At 45.6% G+C, this 24,014-nt stretch overlaps 2 protein-coding genes across 4 annotated transcripts in view; both read left to right on the top strand.

Annotated features, from left to right (window-relative positions):
• Positions 1-1,487: 1,487 nt before the first annotated feature.
• Positions 1,488-5,330, top strand: SRSF6 (serine and arginine rich splicing factor 6). The gene is made up of 6 exons (XM_044263015.1): positions 1,488-1,719; positions 1,944-2,092; positions 3,428-3,552; positions 3,698-3,906; positions 4,184-4,267; positions 4,366-5,330. Exons 1-6 carry the CDS (start codon positions 1,613-1,615, stop codon positions 4,724-4,726), a joined length of 1,035 nt encoding a protein of 344 aa, XP_044118950.1. The 5' UTR covers positions 1,488-1,612; the 3' UTR covers positions 4,727-5,330.
• Positions 5,331-17,824: 12,494 nt separating this feature from the next.
• Positions 17,825-24,014, top strand: part of L3MBTL1 (L3MBTL histone methyl-lysine binding protein 1) — a 36,315-nt gene continuing 30,125 nt past the window's right edge. For all 3 annotated transcript variants that reach the window (XM_044263013.1, XM_044263012.1, XM_044263014.1), the window contains exon 1: positions 17,825-17,843. The gene's annotated coding sequence lies outside the window, so the exon portion shown is untranslated. The remainder of the gene's footprint in view (positions 17,844-24,014) is intronic.

Below are 24,014 nucleotides of genomic sequence, written 5' to 3'. Positions count from 1 at the left end.
GGATATTACCCCATTACCTTCCCAAAAGGAATGTTCAGTACAAACAACACTATATCGGTGCTTTTCTTGATTCACCTCTCGCCCATAATGAATTTTAACGATTTTTTAAATATTGACAATTCGATGAGTGTGAAAATGTCTCATCGTTGAATTCTCTTTTCCCTAATTAATATAGCCCACGAATTTTTAAAGATCTAACTTGTATTGTATTTACCTAACTTTAACCACAGGCTGTTCAGCCTTTACCACTAGATGCCAGTATTAACACTTCTCCCCCGGTCCCTGCAACCAGCTTGCGTCTAGACTTTGTCACAAGTCCCCAGGAGGGCAAAATCGCCCTCTTTCAACCAGCTGAAGAATATTGAGGTAGGACCACTCAAAAAGAGCTGGAGTATTCGGAGATACTTGAACAGCAAGTGGTATCTCACTGATACGGTTTCCTCTCTTGGCTTCTGTGACCCTGTGCTCTCCGGGTGTTCCCCGTCTCTCTGCTCCTCATTCCCAGTCTGTTTTGCTTTTGTCAAGTTTCAAGAGTACACCAGGGCCTTCTGCTCTCCACTGAAACTTACTTCTTCGGGGTTTTCATATAGTTCTCCAGCTTTAAAAGGTATCTCTATTAATACACCTTAAAAAGTGTATATTTCTGCCACATTTAGAAAAGGTGCCTTCCAACCTGGTGGGGGAAGAGAGGGCGCTGGGACACCCGGGGACAGCGCACCTCTGCAAGAGGGCTGCCAGGTCTCGCTCGACTTTCTTGGGCCAGGGGCTCTCTTTGCGAGCGCCCACCGCGAGCGTGGAATGACCAGGTACACAGCAATCTACAGGTGACTCCAGCTGCCGGGGCTTCCAGAAAGGCCCACGGAGGGAGAGGGGGGATGTGCCGCGAGGTGGTCAAGGCTGACGATGACTGTGAGTGAGACCACCGGGGACAGAGACCAGTAGGGCTGGGCGCTCACAACGCGATCCCGACCGGGGCACAGCGACTTTGGAGCTCAAGCCGAGAAAGCGGTGAAATGAGCTAACCATCCGTGCCCCGCGCGCCGGTTCCCCGCCAAGGGGACCGTGAGCGCAACAGCGGCAGAAACGAGCAGCCTCGCTTTCAGGAGCCAATCAGAGACCACGGAGGCCTATTGTGACAACCTCGAGAACCAATGAAAAACCGGAATCCTCCCGGCCGGCCTCCCGAGCGCCTGTCCCGGGAGAGTCACCGAGAGGAAGTTTTGTAGAAAGTACAAATTAGAAGACAAGTCTGTGGCTCGACAACGGGACACTGCGCTTACAAAGATGCGTGCAGAAAACAGTGTGAGCGAACAGAACCTCACCTCACAGAAACCTCGCGGACGGGGGACCTGCCAGTCACCCCCCAGCCCAGGGCTCCAGCGCGGGAGGGTACGCGCTGCGCGCTGACGTCACGCGCCGGCCCCGCCCCCCAGCCCGCCCGCCCTTATAGCGTAACCCTGGCGCGCGCGCACCATTGTGTGGCTGGACTCGGCCGCCGCTGCGGTGTGAGGCGCGTGTACAGGCTCTCGCCGTCCCCGCACCCGCACCGCGGCTTTTGACTTGCGGTCCGCTGTTCGATAGCCAGCCTTCGGGGCCCCTGCCCGCCACGGACATGCCGCGCGTCTACATAGGACGCCTTAGCTACAACGTCCGGGAGAAGGACATTCAGCGCTTTTTCAGTGGCTATGGCCGCCTCCTCGAAATAGACCTCAAAAATGGGTGAGTCGGGCCTGGGCGCCCGCGTCCTCCCGCAACGCCCCGGGTCTGGCGGCGGCGGGGCTCTGCCGGACGGAAGAGGGCCAAGGCCGCGGCGCCGCGTGGCAGGGCCTCTAAGATGGCGGCGGCGCGGGGGCGCGGGAGCGCGCGCGGGTAGTGGGAGCGCGCGCGTGCGCGTCCTCGGCCTAACGACGCCTGCCGGTTCCCGGCCCTCGCGCCGCCCCCAGGTACGGCTTCGTGGAGTTCGAGGACTCCCGCGACGCCGACGACGCCGTTTACGAGCTGAACGGCAAAGAGCTCTGCGGCGAGCGCGTGATCGTGGAGCACGCTCGGGGTCCGCGCCGCGATCGCGACGGCTACAGCTACGGAAGCCGCAGTGAGTCCCACCCCCGCGCGCTCCGCGTCCTTGGGACCCTGGGGGCGGGGCTTAGGGTGGGCGCAGGCTTAGGGTGGGCGGGGTGGGGCCTCCCAGCCCGGGCGGGCGCGGTGGCAGGGGTCCATTGATTACAGTGTCCCCGGGCTTTGCTGCCTTCGCGCCTGCCCGGGGCAGCCACGGGACGCCGGAGCGCGGGGACTGGGTTGTGGGTTTTGCTTAGCCAGGGTTGGGGTGTTTGGTGGGGGGGAGCGGGTTAAATTTTCTTATTTTTGGTTATTTGCTAAGTTGGGAGGGGGGTGGTTTGGGCCCCTGTCAGCACTGTCGTGGGCTCTGCCCATAGAGGAAGTGAGGGATGGCTGTATTTGTTATATTCCCCTTGCTTACCTGACAGTGCTTTAGCTAGAAATGGGAATGTGTTAGTGTAGAAGTTTGAGGGCAGGCTGGGTGGGGGTGGGGGGTGGGGACGGGGTCAGGGGAAGGGTGTTAAGTTTAGATCTTAGATTTAATGAAATTGGCGGGGGCCAAAGAAAATGCTGTTTTGAAGTAATGTGGTATAGTACCACAAAGTAGATTTAAATGAGCTTCATGCTATATTCGAACTAGTTGGGGCATGTTATTGGGAGGAGGTGGGAGGGGTTTGGTTATGTTAAATGTTGATGTTGAAATTGTTGCATGTTGAATTCAAACTTTTTAACAAGTCCTTGATGTTTCAATTTGAAAGTGACCAATGGGGCTGAGGCTGTGTCCACTGAGGCTAAGATGACTGCCTTTCCTGATTGGCCTTGGCTTTTCCATACATTGTGTGACCCTTGCCCTATGACCCTTTGGCTGACCTTACCGGAAGCCATGACGACAGCAGCCTTTTGCCATTAGACGCAGGGTGATGGTGAGGATTCCAAGGGTTAGACAAAACTGGTTAATCTGAACTAGGTGACTGTTACCTTGCGTGTTTTGTGGCCAAACCACCACCAAAAACCTCACACTGTGATGTAAGTACTTAGTGTAACTAGTAAACATTTTTGTAAAATGTAGAAATGCATGTAATCAGTTAAGTTTTATATTTTACAATGTTCTGTAAAATAAAACTTAGCGAGGTAAATTGAATAAAGGAGCAGTCACTCTCTAACAGATTGTAGGAGAAGTTTAGTTGGATTTAGTCTATTTGACTTGCCCTTAATTTAATTTATGGCAAATCACAACTGTATCGAAGGTTTAGCAATATAATAGCAAAGTCCTACTCCAGTAAATAAAAGTTGATATGTTTGTACTAACTTTCAAGAAAACATGCATCCCTATCATTACAAAGCATCTAATTATTCTCTTCATGTGATAAAGGTGGTGGAGGTGGATACAGCAGTCGGAGAACCTCTGGCAGAGACAAATACGGACCACCTGTTCGTACAGAATTCAGGCTTATTGTAGAAAACCTTTCTAGTCGTTGCAGTTGGCAAGATTTAAAGGTATGTGTTATAATTTGAGATAAAAATAATATGACTAATGTTGAAAAGGTAGGCTTTTCTTTCATTTTACTTCTGAGAATTGAGTACGGTATGTAGATCTTTTTCTTTACGTTTCTAGGTTTGACCAGTCTTGTTGCTTTCTTAGGATTTCATGAGACAAGCAGGTGAAGTAACTTATGCGGATGCTCACAAAGAACGCACAAATGAAGGCGTGATTGAGTTCCGTTCCTACTCTGACATGAAGCGTGCTCTGGATAAACTGGATGGTACAGAAATAAATGGCAGGAATATTAGGCTCATTGAGGATAAACCACGAACGAGCCATAGGCGATCTTACTCTGGAAGCAGATCAAGGTAATTTGTTGAAGAGAGGAAAGGAGAAGAAACAATACTTGCCAAGAGTAGAGGAAAATCAAATGGCAGTACTTGAATTGGAACTTAATTGAAACAAGTTCAGTATTTGGTGTCCTTTTTATTGTGCTTCATTGGGTTCTTTTCCAGGGTGCTTTCAGGCGGATTTAATTTGTAGTAAACGATTACGTTTTGTTTGCATATTATTTTTTGTAAATGACCCAGAAGTTCGTTTTGAGATGTATTGAGAAGAAGATTTTTATTGTGTTTCTGGTTACAGGTCACGGTCTAGAAGAAGGTCACGAAGTAGGAGTCGCAGGAGCAGCCGCAGTAGATCTCGAAGTATCTCAAAAAGCCGCTCCCGGTAAATAACAAGCTGTTAAGTTTTTTTTTCTGATTGTTACTGTGCTTGTGTGTTCTGGCAAGGTACTGAAAAAAAAAAAATCGACTCTTCTTGTCCAGATCCAGGTCTCGGAGCAAAGGTCGATCACGTTCTCGATCAAAAGGCAGGAAATCTAGATCAAAAAGCAAATCAAAGCCCAAGTCTGATCGAGGCTCCCGTTCGCGCTCTCGAAGCAGATCTAAGGAGTATGAGAAATCTCGAAGCAGGTCTCGTTCTCGATCTCGTTCCCCCAAAGAAAATGGAAAAGGTGATATAAAGTCAAAATCTAGATCAAGAAGCCAGTCTCGTTCCAATTCACCCCTACCTGCCCCACCCTCAAAGGCACGGTCCGTGTCCCCTCCACCAAAAAGAGCCTCAAGATCCCGCTCTAGATCTCATTCAAAGTCAAGATCACGGTCCAGATCGAGTTCCAGAGATTAACCTAGAACTCTATATTCTTTGCACACTATTATGGAACACTTTCCTACTTGCTTAGGCAGTTACTCTTCCATGTTTGTACTTGGCCTCTTCTGCAAGAGGAATCTCCTGAAAATGGGGCACACAGAAATTTAATTTGTGGCCAAATTTGATGAAAAAAAAAAAATGAGGTTCTAAAGAAATGGTGGCATGAAGTCAAAGACCCTCTCCCTTCTTTGTAGAATTAAGATAACTTTGATTTTATAGCTTTTGAGCTAAAATAACTTTTGTAAAGATTAAGCTCATTTAGATTTTTTTTAAGTATTTCAGCAGGATCTGCTGCAGGGATTTTGTTGTTTTGTTTGCTTTTAAATTAACCGTTTCAAGCTTTGAATACCTAAGGCTTTAGAGGGAGATCCCGATTTTCAATTATGTTGGCTTTTTATAAAGCTTGAGTTATGTAAGATTTCAATAAAAATTTGCTACCAAGTTGATTGCCTTACTGAATAGGTCACTTAAATTCCTTTAAATATTGATAATTTGTTCTTTGTGAAACAGTGTAAATTCTACATAAGTGTAAAAGAAGGCAAGTCTCAGACCAGCAATAAATTATTCCATTTGGATAACATTTGTGCTGTTAATCAAATTTGCCAAAGTCTATCTGCCCCTTTGAGTTAAGTTAAAAATAAAAGGTATTTTGTAGTCAGTTACATGATTTTGCCTAAATTAGTAGGTTTTAAATAATGAAACTTTTTAAACTTAAGTTTGCTCAAACTCTTGGAAGAAGTAGTTCTTAACACTTGGGATCCCATTTAGCCTAGTAATTCTATTTTCTGGAAGTGGTCAGTGTAATTAGTGTTTTGTTAGAGTATGGTTCTGTGGTCTTCAATGTTTGTTACATAAAAATGGAAGTAGCCTTTCTTTGATTGGAAATTTAGTATATTCTTGTTCAAAGTGAAAAGCAAATACTGCATTTTCTGCTGGAAGATCATTACATTTAACAGGCACTTAACAGGTTGCTTGGTAAAATCAGTTGCTTATTAAAGTAAAATTCTACCCAACAGTCAGTCCTCCTTATAGTTGATGAGGTTATGTAATAATGGGTTAGATCATCCCTGTAACTTTAGGACATAATGGTTGATTTGAAAAGGATTTACATAGATAAACCCTAACCTTTCTGTACTTTATTATGAAGTGTAATATGCTATGGAAGCCAAATTATACTGCAAATTTGTAGGAGGTACTGGGTAACCAGTTCCTGTATCTGTAGACCTCTAATTAGTTGAAATTGCAGTTTGAGAAATGAATGACCTTAGATCTTTTTGTTCAGGTACTTTTCAGTGAAATTAAAGCACTCATTAACCTTGGTTTGGAACTGAGATGTAGGTTATTTGACTCAGCTTTTATATCTTCTAGGAGCTGTCACTGTAGGTATCAAGGGCTGGGTTGTACTGTATAAATAGGGCATCATGGTACGGTGCTCATGGCGCAGGTATGACTAGAAAGCATGATCATCTAGAGTTGGTTTATAGGTTCATATAATCCAGAAGGCATACCTGATAAAATGAGGCTACTTTAAAAAAAAAGGAGTCAAAGATTTTAGGCATCAGAATCAGAGTAGCTGGGAGTACTTGATAATGAGTAAAAAGACTTGTTTTTGAGAAATTTCTGGGCTTCCTGTTACAAAATCTTAGAACCTACTCTTAGGAATATAGTGCCCCAAAAGATTGATGCTTCTTCCATAACCTTATTTTCTTTACGTTCATACTTCCTAAAATTTAGATATTCATGTGAAATGGGTTTTTTTTTCCAGTATAAACTTCAGGATTTCAGAGAAGACACTGGTGTCTACAGTCGTAGTTCATTATTTTGCCTACTTGAAAGAACAGAAATTACAACTCTTACATGAAGAGGCACATCTCCAGCTGCCTTTCAAAATTTGGTTTAAGAATTGGCTTTGACCAAAGGTCTCTTTGTTTTCAGGGAAAAAAACAAAAGCTTTTAAAACCACAGCCTTTTAAAAAGGAAGGGGGGGGAATATCACAATGTGAAATTTGACTTTGTAAAGTCATCCTTCAACTGGGCTTTCTTGTATTAGTGTAACATCACATGGTAATAGGTTTTGTGTACGTTGTTAGCTGCCCCCAAAGTGGGTAATTGGAAGGTAAATGCCTATACCCATAAGTTTTCTGGTACTAGTAAAGACCAACTTAGTGAAAACCTAGTCCTAGTCCATACCTGTGGACCTATACATCATTGGATATGCTGAAGCCCTGGAACACTGACCCACTTAAGAGCAGAGTTCACTGAAATGTTTAGTCCTTGCTAACTTATAAGTAGAATCTGAGAATCTACAACATGCCATGTGTACATCTGTGGCTGGATAGAGAATTTAAACAGCAAAAACAGAAATGAGCAACATGAGGATTCCCCTTTCTTTTACCTGATAATGTTGTTTGATACGCCATAGTGCCTTTAAGGCCAGTTTGAGTCCTACCAGTTCCTGTGATTACGTTCCAGTCCTGTGTTGTTACTACCTTCATCTTGGTATCTTCTTTTTTCCCACTTTGTTAACCCACTTTATGCTTTATCTCCTCAATAAAATGCTTACTGAGGGAAAGGCTCGTTTTGAATTTATTTGTATTCCCACTTAGTGCCAAACATTTGGCACATGGTTTTTTGAACTAGAGTTGGCCATTGGCAAGCCATTCCTGACTTGAGTAGGAGAAAAGGGCCTTGTTTTTAGTCCCCCAGAGACCTGCGTTTAGAATCAACATAGTGGATGGCTTATCTTGGGGGAAAGTCTTTACCAGTCAATCTTGAATGTTATGGGTGAAATGGTAAGCATAAGTCATGAGTTGTGAAGATAGGTTAATATCTAGGGTGTCTGGCTGGCTTGGTGGAGCATGTGACTCGATCTCAAGGTTGTAGGTTTGAGCCCCATGTTGGGTATAAAGATTGCTTTAAAATCTTTTTAAAAACAAAGGGATGCCTGGGCGACTCAGTTAAGGGGTCTACTTTCCACTCAGCTCGAGATCCCAGAAGCATGGCATTGAGCCCCATGTAGTGTTCTCTGCTCAACAGTCTGCTTTCTCCCACTGCCTGCCATTCCCCCTGCTTATGTGCTCTCTCGCACTGTCAAATAAAAATCTTCAAAAATAATAAATAAAAATAAAGGTTAGTAAGAGGGAAGTGTTTAGAATAGTACTATAATGAGTACTGTCTGCTACTGTGAAGAATTAAGCATACGAAACCTTTTTTATATTGTCTTGCCTTATTTTCACATGAAATTTACTTGTTACCTTGTAGTGATTGAACATTTTCCATAATAATTATTTCTCAGGAAAAGTAGGAAGCTTTAATCACCTTTTCCAAAGTCCTTAATCTAATTTCCTTAATTTAGGACTTGGAGCACTCTAAACTTTGGCAGTTTACATTTAGGAAACTTCACATTGTTACTTAACTTGTGTTCAGAAAGTGTTTTGTCACTATTCAATTTCAGTCTTATGGCACTTGAAGGATTTTAAGGTTTTTTTTTTTTTTAAGATTTTATTTATTTATTTGACAGATCACAAGTAGGCAGAGAGCTGGGGGGGAGGGGGAGGGGGAAGCAGGCTCCCTGCTGAGCAGAAGAGCCAGATGTGGGCTTCATCCCAGGACCCTGAGATCATGACTTGAGCCCAAAGAGGCTTAACCCCCTGAGCCACCCAGGTGCCCCAAATGTTCTTAAATTTTGACTTAATTTTAATTACAAAAGTATATGTACTTAGGAACATAAAGTGTCTTTCCTTAGAGCTCTTTGGCTAAGGTAGCTGCTATTAACAATATGTCTGTGCCTAGATTTTGGTCCTAAAATCTGTTCCAACAAGCTGTTCTTACCATGAGTGGTATTCTACAACTTGTTTTTACTTAGAGATCTGCTATTTTAAATGACTGACAAGTATATTCCTGAATGTATAAACATACTTTTTCAGTACCAACATTGTTTTATTGAAGTAATCCCTTGGCTTATGTGGCAGGAATGAAAAATACTACTTTTAACATTAAATATCAAAGAATGAGAATATAGAGAGTTTTAACATAGTTTAGTACCTGGTAAATTTACAAACATTAAAGTTTGAACTGTTTATTTATTTATTTTAAAGATTTTATTTATTTATTTGACAGAAATCACAAGTAGATGGAGAGGCAGGCAGAGAGAGAGAGGGAAGCAGGCTCCCTGCTGAGCAGAGAGCCCGATGCGGGACTGGATCCCAGGACCCTGAGATCATGACCTGAGCCGAAGGCAGCGGCTTAACCCACTGAGCCACCCAGGCGCCCTAAAGTTCAAAAACTTTAAAGCAGTACCACTTCCGGAATAAGATGGATATATGTATGTTTAATGCCATGTATGCTTCTGTGTGCTAAAAGGATGAGTTGATGGGATTATGTAATTGATGTAGGTCCTCAATAGCTTGTTGAGATGGTCTTGACTGTGTAACAGCAGCCCACAGATGGGCCCGCAGTGTAGTACTTAATAAATGGTTAACTTTTTTTTTTTAGATTTATTTATTTATTGTAGAGAGAGCACACGAGTAGAAGAGTGGAAATCCCCAGACAGACCCCATTGAGCTCAAGAAGCCTGACTGGGGGCTCTGTCCCAGGAGCCTGAGATTGTGACTAAGCAGAAATGAAGAGTCAGATGCTTAACCAGTTGAGCCATGCAGGTGCCCTAGTGAGTAAGTTTTTATACTTGAGCAGGAAGGAATTGTGGTTCCTTCAGAAGTTGGAAGAGAAGCATAAGAGTTAATACCAGCAAATTCCACCTTTGACCCTTTGGAGGAAGCCAGGATTGCTAGTTTTTTGTGTATCCTTCTGGAAATGCAAATCTAGAAAAATTGCTAGTCCCCAGGTAGTTTAAGTTTATCATAGGTCACTGGAATTTTACAAAGACAAGTAACATAAGTATTGGAGCTCAAACACTAGGAAACTACTTGTAATTAAATTTTTACTGTTAACATCCATCTATTTATACCTATTAGTATCATTTCTAAGGAAGTCTTAGAATTACGATTTATAAGCAGAGGTAGGATTTAAAGCCTAGTTCAGTTCCTAACAGCCCTGAAGCATTAGAAAAAAATGTGTGTCAGATAATTCCTAGTGAAAAGCACTTAAGAAATTAGATTGAGGAAGGCTCAGAAAGTACAGAATGCACATGCTTTCAAGCAGAATTATTCTGGTAAATAGGAAAACTCTGTATGAAAAACGGCCCTTTATTCAAATTCGTTAATTATACTTTGTTTCATTTACATGGGTTTTTTGGGTTTTTTCCTCCTGAATCCTAGGAAAGTAGAGACATCTTGCTGTTGTATCCCTAAAAACTATTTCCTAGTAATGGGACACTGTCTATGTAACTACAGTGCGTACCAAAAATAGCGTCAGTAGTTTATACTCTACGGTCCATAGTGGCCTGCTAATAATCTTTACATTAGTCAGGATCATTTGCCACATTTTGTTGTCCTGGTTCTTTGGTCTCTTCTAATCTAGACTGGGTCCTCTTCATTTTTGAAGAGTAGAGGACAGTTAACTTTGTAGAATTTTCCCTCAATTTGGGTTTGTCTGATACTTAACTCGTGATTGCATTTTTAGCAGGAATATCACAAGAATGAGACTGAGCTTAGTGCACCATATTTAGTCATTTTGTAATAATAACCTGTAAGTCACTATTTCTGCAACTAGACAGTCTTATAAAGTTAAAAGAAGAAGGGGTGCCTGGGTGGCTCAGTGGGTTAAAGCTTCTGCCTTCAGCTCGGGTCATAATCTCGGGGTCCTGGGATCAAGCCCCACATCGGGCTCTGCTCTGCAGGGGGCCTGCTTCCTCCTCTCTCTGCCTACTTGTGATCTCCGTCTGTCAAATAAATAAATAAAACCTTAAAAAGAAAAAGTTAAAAGAAGGAGTTTTTGGTTTTAGGGAGGGAGCCAGTCATTTTCAAACTTAAGAGCTGCTGAAGGGAGAGCTTTATTGGCAACAGATAATACTCCATTACCACTGAAAGCAGGAGAGTGATTCTAGCCCAGGGCCAAAAAGGGAGCAGAAGGCCACTTTAAATAGATGAGAGATGGCAAAGACGAACTGGAAAAGAAGCTGCGGCCTCACATAGAAAATCGTGCCCTCTAGTGTTGTGGGGGTAAATGCTGTTACCCAAGCACTCTTGGCAGATCCTTGTGCTGCTCTTACTAAAACATTCTGTAAATAGTCAAACCCTAACATTTCTAGCCAATGGAGGGGAAGGTAGGCAAAGCAGAGATGCTGAATATGGTGCCCAAGTATGAGAGTAATTGACCACTACTTTCTAGCTATCCTAAACAGCTTTGAGTGTGCTATTTAAATATATTGCTGTTCTTTTGATTTTAGAAGATTGCAGACACCAAATAGAGAATAGTGATGAAACTTGGGTAGTTACTCGGCTTTAACAATATAGATCTGTCTGCTTCCTCCCCAGGTAATTGAAGGAAATCCTAGACATCCCAGCTGAGGTTAGTTCACTGTATACCTCTAAAAAACATCTTAAGTCACTTCAGTTTCTTCTTCTTTGTAGTATATTTGTTGATGGTCACTGTTGAGTAGTTTCTAAGTCTTGATTTTGCTGATTGCATTCTCATGGTATCATCCAGCATGTTCTGGACCTAAGAACAGTGGTTCTCAAAGTGTGCATGGACCAGTAATATCGGCAGCATCCTCTGGGAATTTGTTTAAAATGCATTTTCTCAAGCCCCACCCTAGATCACTGAATCAGAAACTAAATTGGAGCCCAGCCACAGTAGTGGTATAATAAGCCTTCCAAATGATTCTGGTCCATGCTCAAGTTGGAGATCCATTATTCTAGAGGCTTTGTCAGATTCTGGTGGGGGGTTTTTTCCTTCCCAAAACTACTTGGATATCTTTTGTCATTGGGAGGCATTGATGATCTTTGCCTAGGCTCATTAAACCATGAATTCATGATTTTAAACAGCATTTTTTCAATCCATGGCAGTTCTCCTTACTGGTGTGGCCTTTTTCTATCTTCAGTCAGTGGAAGTCAACTCAGGTTGCCTCCTGAGTTCATTCAGAGCAGCCCTAGTAATCTTACCAGTTTCCTTGCTTTCTAATATGGTGGGATTTCTAAACTTTCTAGTCCCAGATGTGGAAGCAGCCATTTCTCTAATGAACCCAGGTTATCTTTATTTGGAAACGGTATTTAGCAAGCACAACCTGGGCCCTTGGGTGTTAATTGCTTCTTACTGGATCTCTGCTCTTGTGAAGGTCTCTCCTGCAGGCTGAACATCCCCTCAGCTGTCTCAGTGTGGCAGTTTTAAAGCCCCTAACCATCTCTGTTGTCTCCCTGTATTCTGGGTGGTCAGGTCCCTCTTACAGAGCGGGGCCTGCTAGTCAGAGACAGCACTCCAGATTTGCTTTAACCTACTCAGAGCAGGGGTGCCTGGGTGGCTCAGTTGGTTAAGTGTCTGTTTGCAGCTTGGATCCTGATCCTGGGGTCCTGGGATGGAGAGTTTGTTTTTGCTTCTGTCCTCCCCCCCCCACCCGCCTGTGTGTGCACACGTGCTCTAACTCTCGAATGAATGAATACCAATCTTTTTTTAAAATCATGAATAAACTGCTCAGAAGGAGCATGTAGTATGTGGACACCTTGCCCTAATAGATGCTTAGCTTAATTCTGGGTCAGTTCTGGCAAAGGAGTGAGGAAACTTTTTAATATCCCTACAGAATATCTTCCGCAGGGCACGTGGGTGGCTCAGTGGGTTAAAGCCTCTGCTTTCAGCTCAGGTCATGATCCCGGGGTCCTGGGATTGAGTCCCGCATTGGGCTCTCTGCTTAGCAGGGAGCCTGCTTCCTCCTCTCTCTCTCTCTCTCTGCCTGTATTATCTCTCCTACTTGTGATCTCTGTCAAATAAATAAATCTTTAAAAAAAAAAAAAATCTTCTGCTCCTTCAGAGTGTTTAAGCAAATAATGTGTTCTCCTGCTCTGGGTAACAGGAATAGGGGGAGAAGGAAATTCAGAGCATAAATTTCAGTGTGGTTGTAGAGTACACAACAGCATTGTAATTGGAATGAGTAAAATCTTAAAGTTATAGCTTTCGTTCACCTTTGCTATTGATGACATACCTCTGCAGACCCAGCATTGATAACTGTGGCTGTGATTGTAGTAAGCTGATCAGTGTAATATCCTGAGTCATAATGGTCCAAACTCACATTCAGTAAACACTTGTAAGAGCCTTGCCAGATTTGTTCATAGATCTACATATATTTCTATAAATCTCCCCCCCCCCCCCCCCCCTGCTTTATGAGCAAAGTACCACCTGTCCCTTGATTTTGGCCAGTGGAATTTTGGCAGGCATAACATGTTTAATAGACCAGATGTTACCCTTCTCTTGCCCAAAGATGCCTACCTTCTAATCCTGTAAACCTATCACTATGTTACCTTACATGAAAAAAGGAACCTCGTAAATGTGATTAAAGTCTGGAAATGAGAAGATTATCCTTGATTATCCAAGTGGGTCCAGTGTAATTACAATAGGAAGGTTGAAAGTAAAAAGATCAGAAAAGGTTGATGAGAAAACAAGCAAAGTGAGAGATTTGAAGATGCTACACTACCGGCCTTGAAGATGGGACCACTAGGTAAGAAAACTAAATTGTCTACAGCCTCTGGATGGAGTACAGGCCTACCCACAGCTTGACTCTGAAGGTCCTCTCCAGGCTAAACAGGCCCTTCAACTTATTTTGGACTAATGATCTCTACAACTCTAAGGTAACACATTTTTCTTTTAAGCCACCAAAGTTGTAGTTACTGCAGCACAAGGAAAGGCTGAAGCAGCACTTGTACAAATGGGCTTGGTCTTTGGTATCTCAGTCATCACCATGACAATAATACCCTTTGTAAGCCTGCTGGTAAGAGATGAAACCGGTGGGGCTAAGCTGTCAGTTAGCCTCAGCCACCTATAGCTTGAAACAACAGCCCAGCTTAAATCCACCAACCTGCAGACGAATGAAAAGGGAAAACCTAGGGGGTTATTTCATTTTGCCTAAAGAGATACTTGACTTTTTTTTTTCTTTTTTTTTAAGATTGGAATACTTCCAACAGCTCCCTCCCTGTAGAGTTTAGGTTGGTGGCCCTCATCGGAAGGACATACTGTCTTCTACATACAGCCCTCTTTTTACAAATCCTGATAACCAATGTCCCATTTTCCTAGCCTCAGTGATCTTTTGCTAACAGTTGTGAATTTCCAGCAACCGACGCATACCTTTAAAAACAGACCCTTTATTAAATTCTCTTCAAATGGAGTGTATGCCGTGTTTCCTGTCCTGACCCTAACAGAAAAAAGTAAATATTTCCTATTTCAATAGAGTATAAAACATCGCATGCACTTGATGAAGTTTGCTTTTTTCATTTGCAATCCAAAGTTCTCTTGAGTTAACAAGTACACCAAGGAACTTTATTCTTAGCTCTCAGTAGATAAGCTTTTCTGAGGGACATACCCACCCACTCTGCCACCCTCGTATCTGGCTAACATTGTCCAAGTACCTGGCTTGTACCAGAAAGCCAGTGTGTTTGTTCCTTGAGTGGAAGAAGTTCCAAATAGCTGATTGTTGGGAAGTGCTATGGACTCTGTATCTCTCCACAAAATTCATGTGGCAGCCTAATCCCGATGTGATGATACAGCAAGGTGATGGCTGTTTGTGAAGCCAGGAAAACTTCACTAGACATGAAATTTGCAGCGCCTTGATCTGGATGTTCCAGCATCCAGAACTGAGAGAAAGAGGTTTCTGTTGTAAGCCATAGTCTTGTCTGGTGTTCTGTCCTAGTAGCCCGAGTGCACTAGGACATGAAGGTATCTGAAAAATGAAATCAGAAGATGGCCTGGAGCAGATAGAGCCAGAAGAAAGCAACATACTGTCTTGTACAGAGATCAGGATCTTGGACCACCTTTCCTAAGTGGTATTTGTCCCCACTGACAAGCAATTCTTTGGGAAGAAAGTCCTTGGTACTGGGAAGTAGAATACCTTGAGAGCCAGTGAGACCCAGTTTGGGCTTCTGACCTCCCGAACTACAAGGTAATTTTTGCTTTTCTAAGCCACTAATTTGTTCCACAAAAGTAAATATGCCTTGATTGAGTGATTTTTTTTTTTTTTTAAAGATTTTATTTATTTTTTTGTCAGAGAGAGAGAGGGAGAGAGAGCAAGCACAGGCAGGCAGACAGGCAGGCAGAGGCAGAGGGAGAAGCAGGCTCCCTGCCGAGCAAGGAGCCCGATGTGGGACTCAATCCCAGGATGCTGGGATCATGACATGAGCTGAAGGCAGCTGCTTAACCAACTGAGCCACCCAGGCGTCCCTGAGTGATTCTTTTTTGTTGGCACCTCAGTGTCCTAAGACAGGAATTCTATCAGTATGTTGAGAACAAGGTTCAAATGTTTAGCAGGATGGGGGTAAGGGAAATAGCTGAGGCTCTGGCCCTCACCGAAACAAGTTCTAGCAATTACAAACATAAGCTTCCATTCCCAAAGCCAAATAAAATTTTATCAATGAAGTTCTGAGTAACAAAGCCATGTGTGGGGAAGAGCAAGACCTGAAGCTGATCATGTTTGGGAACTTGGGTCTCCCTTGCATTTCCCACTATGGACCCACTTCTGTGTATGAGAAGTGTCCAGTCCTTACGCTGGTTTCAGTTCATACTACTACCAGTATCGGCTAGACCTAAGATCCCATCTTCTGCCATTAAGTTTGTGATGAAACCCAAGTCCCTAGCAGCTGGTCCCCCATCTCTAATCAATAACCACCTCCACGACAGGAGAAACACCAGACCACCCCACCTCCATGGCTCTGTTTCCCTCTTCTGTTTCTGGCTCTTCCTGTTACCCTTTTCAGCCATGAATTTACTCTTCTTCCTCCTCTGTTTGCTTTTTTTCTTGTAATATTTTACCCATGAATCTGGGGTATTTATGCTAGAAAAGGCTCCCAATTAGTAAAGTCTGTCAAGTTGTAACCAGAAGGATGTTCACATTGAACAAAAAGGGCACATTTTGATGATTTTCCTAAATAGACTGCCTCAGTGGTGAATTCTGTAGAAACAGATGTGGGCTTAACAATTTTCCCAGTGCTTCTGTTAACATTTCAAACAAATTTGGGTCCATTCTTTGGTAGAAGTTCAACTTGGAGTAGACAGTGGGGGTTATTGACCTGTACAAGAGGGGTCTGTCACTTGAGGGGAGGACAGGACTTGCTTCCTTGCTCCTGAGGGCAACAGAACAAACGGTGGCCTTAGGAGAAGCCACCATCCCCAAATCCCATCAGCTTGGGAGGAGCTCTCTATCCCTGAAGGTGTTCAACAAAGCAAGACCACTGAAAGTGCTAGGACCACCTGTTAAGACTGTTAATGGGCAGAACAATGATGTCTCAGCAATTCCTGTTGGTTCCTGCATCCTGCTAGCTCAGATTCCACTTGTCTGTCTGAATCACTGTAAGACACATTTGTAATTGAGAAGCCATGTGTTTGTGTAGTTTCATCACTTTCTTATAATCCAATACCTAAAATAAATCTTTTGGAAAATCTAGAACAAGCAGTCTGGGTAGAGATGAGAGAAAAAGGATGGCTGTGTGTGTATTGGTGTGTATGAAGAGACCGCTATTGTTATGGCAACCAGCATCCTCAACTATGCTGTTCTGTTCCCAATAATATGAGATGTGATTAAAAATTGACATTGCAGCAAGGAAGAACACATGTAATGCGTTGGTGTAGCAACCAGAATAAAGTCTGCATAAATTTAAACCCGATGATCACAATTTGGGGAATTTGTCTACGATTAATTAGGAATTCTTTTCTCATCTGGACTGAAGTCAGGAACCTGGAGGTCTGACCTGTGTCCATGACCTTAGGCCAAAGGGACCTCAATGTCCTCTTCTGTAAAATAAGGTATAAGGTTTAATCCTTTTGTGTGGGAGGGGGGCCCCCAGCTGTAGGCTATACCAAGAGTTTCCCTGTTATCTGCATGCAGCGTATTACTAGCAAATATTTATTGAGCACCCACTCAGTATCCAGTTTAGTGCTAAGGATACAAGAAAATGTCTCTCTTAAAGCTTGCAGTCTTCTTTTTTTTTTTTTTTAAAGATTTTATTTATTTGACGGACAGAGATCACAAGTCGGCAGAGAGAGAAGGGGAAGCTGGCTCCCCGCTGAGCAGAGAGCTGATGGGACACTCAATCCCAGGACTCTGGGATCATGACCTGACCCGAAGGCAGAGGCTTAACCCATTGAGCCACCCAGGCGTCCCGAGCTTGCAGTCTCTTAACCTCTCCAATTACACAAATCTATGTGAAGCTACAGCTGTGATAAGTGTGAAAGGAGGTATTTTGTGCTGTAAGAACCAACAACAGAGATGTAACTAGTTAGATCAAGGATATTTAAGCATGGAGCGGCAGTGACTTGTTCAAGGTAACACCGCAGCGGGAACCATATGCCATGAAGCAGTGAGTCTTTACAAATGGAGAAATGAAGTACCGGGAGGATAGGGTGAGGTCCTCCGGGTCACACTAGAAGCCATGGCAATAGGTCATCTAATCGCAGGCGCGGCTAATGAGGCCCTGTATGCCTGTCAGGGGCTGAATCGGAACCCGCCGCCCTGGGCCTCCTATCCTCTGGTCCCAAAGCCCTTCGCCCCCTCTGGGGCCGTTTTTGGACGCTCCCTGGCTCCACTTCTCCAGGGAGGGTATGGAGCAGTCGCGGTGGGAAGGCACTGGACAGCTCAGCGACCCAGCCGGCGTGCGTGCGGGAGCGCAACCCCGTCTTTTGTCACTGACCACTCAGCGGGGGGGCCGGCAGGCTCGCTCTTCGGCTCGGCGGGGCCCGCGCCCCCTGCGCGCTGCTGGCCGTGACGCGGACGGCGGAGGGCAAGATGAATCCTCACCCGCCTCGCCTGCGCAGCCCTCTGGTCGCGGCGGGGAGAGGCCACCAGGCCCACGCGGCCGGGCCCGCGCCCCCCGATCCCGCTCTGCGCGCGCTCCGCGCCCCGCGTCCTGCAGGGAGGCGGGCCCGCCCCCTGTGCGCGCAGGCGCGCGCGGCGCGGGTCTCGGACGGCAGCTCGGCGCTGGGCGGCCACGGGCGGGCCTCGCAGGTAGGGAGCCCGCGGCGGGGGCTCGGCCCGGGATGCGGGGCGCCGCCCGCCCTGCCGCCAGTGCCCCGTGCGCGGCCCCAGCGCGCGGCCCATGGCGAACGCCGCCGGCGGGGGGCGCGGGCTGGGGAGGAGAGCGGGGGAGCGGAGCGGAAGGGGTCCGGGCAGAGTGCGGCGGGGCGGGGGCGACGGCAGCGGGGCTGGGGGCCGCGACCGCGAGCTGGGGAGGCGGCGGCTCCGATTTTAGCGAAATGCAGTCAATTAAGAGTTTTCCATTAATACGACGGAGGGTGTAGAGGGCGGGCTTTGAGGTTTCTTAGGAAATGGGTCATTTGGCAAACTTTCTTTTTCCTACCATTGATTTCCGATTTTTATAACGGGAAATGGGATTATTACTATTTTGCCATAAAGAGAAAGAGTAAAAAGAATTCCGCCATTTTGGCGTCTTAAAAAGTAACCGTTGCGCGGAATTGACGGGTCAGTGGTCGCCCCACCCGCAGCCCTGTGTGCTGGTTCCCCGAGGGCTCGCGGGCGGTGGTCCCGACCCGGAGCGGCTTGCCCCGCCTCCCGCGTCCCGGCCGCAGCTGCGGGGGGGTGGCCCCAAGTTTGCGGCGCTCTGTCAGACCCCGGCTCTGAGTGTGTCGCTCCCCGCCCCCAACCCCGATAGCCAGGGCTTTTATTGAGCGTCTGTTGTATACGAGGCCGTGAAGGGCAGGCGGTTGGGAGGAACCTTAGCAGAGAGACGACGAGAAAATAAACAGGGACGTCCTCATGCAATAAATATTTATTGAACATATCCTATGGGCCGGACACAGCTCTGGCCCGGGGACCCAAATGGTTATTTTGGGTTAGGTTCCTTAGAACCAGACTCCCAGAGGGAGATGTGAGCGCAGGTTTACTGGAGTGCCCTTGCGAATATCACCTGTAGGACAGGGAAGACAGCAAGGTGGTGGGCAGAAGTTAAACAGGCTGGGGCCTGTCCCAGGGGAAGCTCTGGAGTGGACAGGGAGGGCGCTGCTGACATAATCTCAAATTGAGGCTAGGGGGCGAGGTCTTCATTCCCCTTATCAGCTGGTCTAACAGGATGGTTGCTTCCAGGAGAGGGCACTTGGGCGAGGCAGCTCCCCTGGCTAAGGGCAGTTCCCAGAGAAGCTGAGGACTGCCCCCTGACAACCTGGAGGGCAGCTGGGACCTCCCACTTTATCCCCTCCTCCCGGAGTCCCTGAACAGCTTGGGGAGGAGTGGATCGAATTCCAGCCCCTAAGACAAGAATGGCTAACCCTTTTATGGATTTCAGTACCATTGTTTCTTACACTGTTGACCACTTTTTACTCCCAGCTCTCTGATTCATTCATGCACTGCCGATCTGAGCAGGCCTGTCAGGCTTTTCACACGTCAGCAGCTTTGTTCCATCCCTGGGGGAGAGAGACAAGTTAATGCACAGTTAGACTATGTGGAGTGGAATACAGCTGAGGGGATGATTAACTTTGTTTGGGGGTGGATTCTGGGAAAGCTTCAAAGAAGAGGTGTCACTCAAGCTGGATCTGGGAAGCTGCTTGAGATATTTCCAGACCTATGGGATGTGGAGAGGTGTGTGCAGAGGACAGAGGAGTGGGGTTCTGAGGGTGTGATCAGGCCGTAGGGTAGGAGTAGATGGCTTCCTAGCACGTGGCTTGGGCCTGGGAGCCATTGCACACTGGTTGTGCTGCTGTATGTACCGAGTGAGACGATGTTTATGAAAATGCTGCATGAGCTGCAAACACAAGGGGTGGCAGCGGGAGAGGAAGAGTGAATTCAGATCACAGAGAAAGCAGTTACGGGCCTCAGAAAAACTCGTGGTCTAGCTGGGGAGGAAGGACAAAGAAGCAGTGGGTGCCGTGAGCCAGGAGGCCACAAGTAGGTGTGATGGGTCCCAACATCTCAGATGCACCGGCTCCTCTTTCCTCCTGCATATTTAAGGACTTGTCTTCTAGAATTATTCATTTCCCCTGCAATGTCCGTTTTTTCCTCTCCGTAGGCTCATTTTCATCAAATACAAACGTGCTCTAATATCTCCTGTTTAAACAAACCGGGGGCGCCTGGGTGGCTCAGTTGGTTAAGCCTCTGCCTTTGGCTCAGGTCATGATCCCAGGGTCCTCGGATGGAGTCCCTCTTTGCTCTTTGCTCAGCGGGGAGCCTGCTTCTCTTTCTGCCTCTGCCTGCCACTCTGCCTGCTTGTGCTCACTCTCTGTCTCTGACAAATAAATAAATAAAATCTTTAAATAACAACAACAAACACATCACGCCCCTTCCTTGAGACCACATCACTCTCCAAACGCAGTCCCCCAATTCCATGCATTCCTCTAGACATCACAGCTCCTTGACAGAGCTGTCAGTCCCATTGCTTTCACTTCCCTTTCTTCCATTCTTCTGTGAGGCGCAAACCTTATTATCAGCCTTCCCCCCCCCGAATGTAGAGTCTGTGGCAGAGGGCAGAGGTTTTTGTCTGTTTTGTTCAGTGACAAATCTGCATTGCCTAGAACAGTACCTGGTGCATAGTAGGTGTTCAGTAAACATTGAGCTAATCCAGGATCTCTCTCTAGAACCCACTCCAATCTGGTTTATGTGTCCACAGCTCCTCCGAAGTGACTCTTGTGGTCAGTGGTCCGATCTTACAGAATGGAGCTGACACCTAGTTTGGCCCTCCAGTGTTTGCTGAAACAAGGGCAACAAACCTGAGCAGAAGGACATTCCCCTGGCCACCCTTTCTGGACACCCCCAAAACATGTGAGAGGTTCTGAAACAGGAGCAGAGTTCTTCCAGGAGTAACCACATGCACTCTCAGTGACTGCCAAGGTTGTTTTTTTTTTTTTAAAGATTTTATTTATTTATTTGAGAGAGAGACAGTGAGAGAGAGCATGAACGAGGAGAAGGTCAGAGAGCGAAGCAGACTCCCCGTGGAGCTGGGAGCCCGATGCGGGACTCGATCCCGGGACTCCAGGATCATGACCTGAGCTGAAGGCAGTCGTCCAACCAACTGAGCCACCCAGGCGTCCCGACTGCCAAGGTTTTGAATAAAAAGATTGACTCTATCTAAAAGAACTTAAAAGTGGTCCAAGTACATCAGCTGTGAAAAGCAAAATAATTAGAATTGAAATTCAGGGAATTCTATTTTACAATCTTAACAAAGGGAAACACACCTTGGTTTGAATATTGCCTTCATTAATCAGGTTATATATCTAGTCTTCACCTACGTGATGATATAATACAGAGGATGGACTCTCTGTTTTAGAGAGGAAAAGCTGGAAAGTTAACGAGTGCACAGGAACAGCAGGTGGGAGGAGGTGGGAGAGAGAGCAGCCCCCTCTGCTAGCAGGAAGCTTCTATGTTACCAGAAGTTACCCAGCTCCCTGGAATTTCTTTTCTTTTCTTTTCTTTTCTTTTTTTTTTTTTAAGATTTTTATTTATTTATTTGACAGAGATCACAAGTTGAGTGAGAGGCAGGCAGAGAGAGGTGGGGGAAGCAGGCTCCCTGCTGAGCAGAGAACCCGATGCAGAGCTCGATGTGGGGACTCGATCCCAGGACCCTGAGACCATGACCTAAGCCAAAGGCAGAGCCTTAACCCACTGAGCCACCCAGAGCCTTAACCCACTGAGCCACCCAGGCGCCGCTGGGATTTCTGTTAAAAGGGAGTGAATTGGTGTTTGTTGAAGACCTGCTGCTACCAACACTTTACCCGTTTTTTGCATGTGATGTTCACTAGACCCCTTTGAGACAGATATCATTACTGTATTTATTTTACACACGAGGAAACTGAGGCTTCAGTCAGGTAAGCTTCTTACTCAGAGCCCCACGTGTTAAGCTCTGGAGCTGTTTCTTTTTCTTTCTTTCTTTCTTTCTTTTTTTTTTTTTAAAGATTTTATTTGTTTGACAGAAAGCACAAGTAGCGGAGCAGGCTCCCCGCTGAGCAGAGAGCCCTATGCCAGGCTCCATCCCAGGACCCTGAGATCATGACCTGAGCCGAAAGCAGAGGCTTAACCCACTGAGCCACCCAGGCGCCCCTGGAACTGAGTTTCACACTGTCTTAGGTCTGTCTTGAGCTGAGGCCATGTTTTCCTTTAACTTAATGCCACAAGCTATTGTCAAGGACTGTCAACACCTTAAAGCAACCAGGAATCGGGATGCCTGGGTGGCTCAGTTGGTTAAGCAGCTTCCTTCGGCTCAGGTCATGATCCCAGCGTCCTGGGATCGAGTCCCACATCGGGCTCCTTGCTCGGCGGGGAGCCTGCTTCTCCCTCTGCCTCTGCCTGCCTCTCTGTCTGCCTGTGCTTGCTCTCTCTCCCTCTCTCTGACAAATAAATAAAATCTTTAAAAAAAAAAAAAAAGCAACCAGGAATCAATCACACACCCAGAGCTTTTTTTTTTTTTTTTAAGATTTTTTAAAAAATTTATTTATTTGACAGACAGAGAGAGATCACAAGTAGGCAGAGAGAGAGGGGGAAGCAGGCTCCCCGCTGAGCAGAGAGCCCGATGTGGGGCTCGATCCCAGGACCCTGAGATCATGACCTGAGCTAAAGGCAGAGGCTTAAACCACTGAGCCACCCAGGCGCCCACACCCAGAGCTTTTTATTAACAAGTTGAAATTACTGAAATTCAACACAGATTTATTTAGCACCTACTGTGTGCAGGCACTGTTCCAGGGGCTGGCTCTATAGCAGGGAACAAGACGGATTAAAGTCTTTGCCTTCATGGAACTTAGATTTCTATAGAGATGACTAATGACACACAAATAAGTAAATGAAGATCATTACTGATTATAATGAAGGATGCAAAGGAAAGAAATACAGTAATGGGATGAGCAGTAGTGGCATGGGTGAGGAGTGTGCTGCTTAAACTGAGTGGCCAGGAAAGACCTCTTCTGAGGAGGTGACCACTGAGCTGAGGCTGGAGCATGGAAAGCAGGTAGCCAAGCAGAGAGCTTGGGGAGGAGCATTCTAAGCAGAGTTTAGAACAAGGATCAAGGGCTCTGCAGTAAACATGTTTGTTAGTGAGTAGAAGGAAACCAGTATTTGTCAGGGGTGGAGAACAGGTGGTGGAGGATGAGGTCAGAGGAAAACAGGGGTCAGATTCTATAGGGCAAACCTCTTTGATTTTATTCTAAGGACAGTGGAGAACCATAGAAGAATTTTAGGTAGGGAAATTATGTGATTTGGTTAACATCTTTTTTTTTTTAAGATTTTTATTTATTTATTTGACAGAGAGAGAGAGACAGTGAGAGAGGGAACACAAGCAGGGGGAGTGGGAGAAGGAGAAACAGGCTTCCTGCTCAGAAGGGAGCCCGACGTGGGTCTCCATCCCAGGACCCTGGGATCATGACCTGAGCCGAAGGCAGATGCTTAACCACTGAGCCATGCCCCTGTTTTACTTTTTTTTTAAAGATTTTATTTATTTATTTGACAGAGAGAGATCACAAGCAGGCAGAGAGGCAGGCAGAGAGAGAGGAGGAAGCAGGCTCCCCGCTGAGCAGAGAGCCCGACGCGGGGCTCGATCCCAGGACCCTGAGATCATGACCTGAGCCGAAGGCAGCGGCCTAACCCACTGAGCCACCCAGGCGCCCCTGTTTTACCTTTTTAAAGCTTTCTGTTACTGGAGAATAAACTGTAGGAGGCAAGAGAAGAAGAAGGGAGATGAGGCAGGAGGCAGTTTCTGAAGTCCAAGGAGGGCTGATGGGAGTTGGGACTTGCAAGGCAGCAAGGAGATGGAGAGAAGTCAGACTCTGAGAGGTGTTTTGCAAATAGAGCCGACAGGCCAATTATAATATCTGTAAAGTTTTGCTGTCCAGTACAGTAACTATGGCCACTGTGACTATTTAAATTTAATTTAAATTAAGATTTAAAAAATTCAGTTCTTCATTCACACTAGCCACATTTCGGTGCTCAGGAACCACATGTGGGTAGTGGCTACTAGTGTGTTGGACAATATAGGCATAAGACATTTACAACATCACAGAAGATTCTCCTGGACAGTGCTGGTAAGCCACTAGGACAGTGGCCAATACGTTTTAGGAGTTAAGTAAATGATAGATATTTATTAAGTATAGTTGTTACATTGTTAGGTCTTTTTTCCCCATATGTTTACTTATCCATCCACCTCTTTATTAAATACTTTCTTGCCCTTGCTTTATTATTGGAAGA

The sequence above is a fragment of the Neovison vison genome, chromosome 8 (genome assembly GCF_020171115.1).
Source record: "Neovison vison isolate M4711 chromosome 8, ASM_NN_V1, whole genome shotgun sequence".
NCBI lineage: Eukaryota > Metazoa > Chordata > Mammalia > Carnivora > Mustelidae > Neogale > Neogale vison.
This window is presented reverse-complemented; position numbering and strand designations above follow the sequence as displayed.

Coding starts and splice junctions, on each gene's coding strand:
- SRSF6 (XM_044263015.1), top strand. CDS start 1,613: ATGCCGCGCGTCTACATAGGACGCCTTAGCTACAACGTCCGGGAGAAG. Junction 1,720..1,943: donor GAAATAGACCTCAAAAATGG/GTGAGTCGGGCC, acceptor CGCCGCCCCCAG/GTACGGCTTCGTGGAGTTCG. Junction 2,093..3,427: donor CTACAGCTACGGAAGCCGCA/GTGAGTCCCACC, acceptor CATGTGATAAAG/GTGGTGGAGGTGGATACAGC.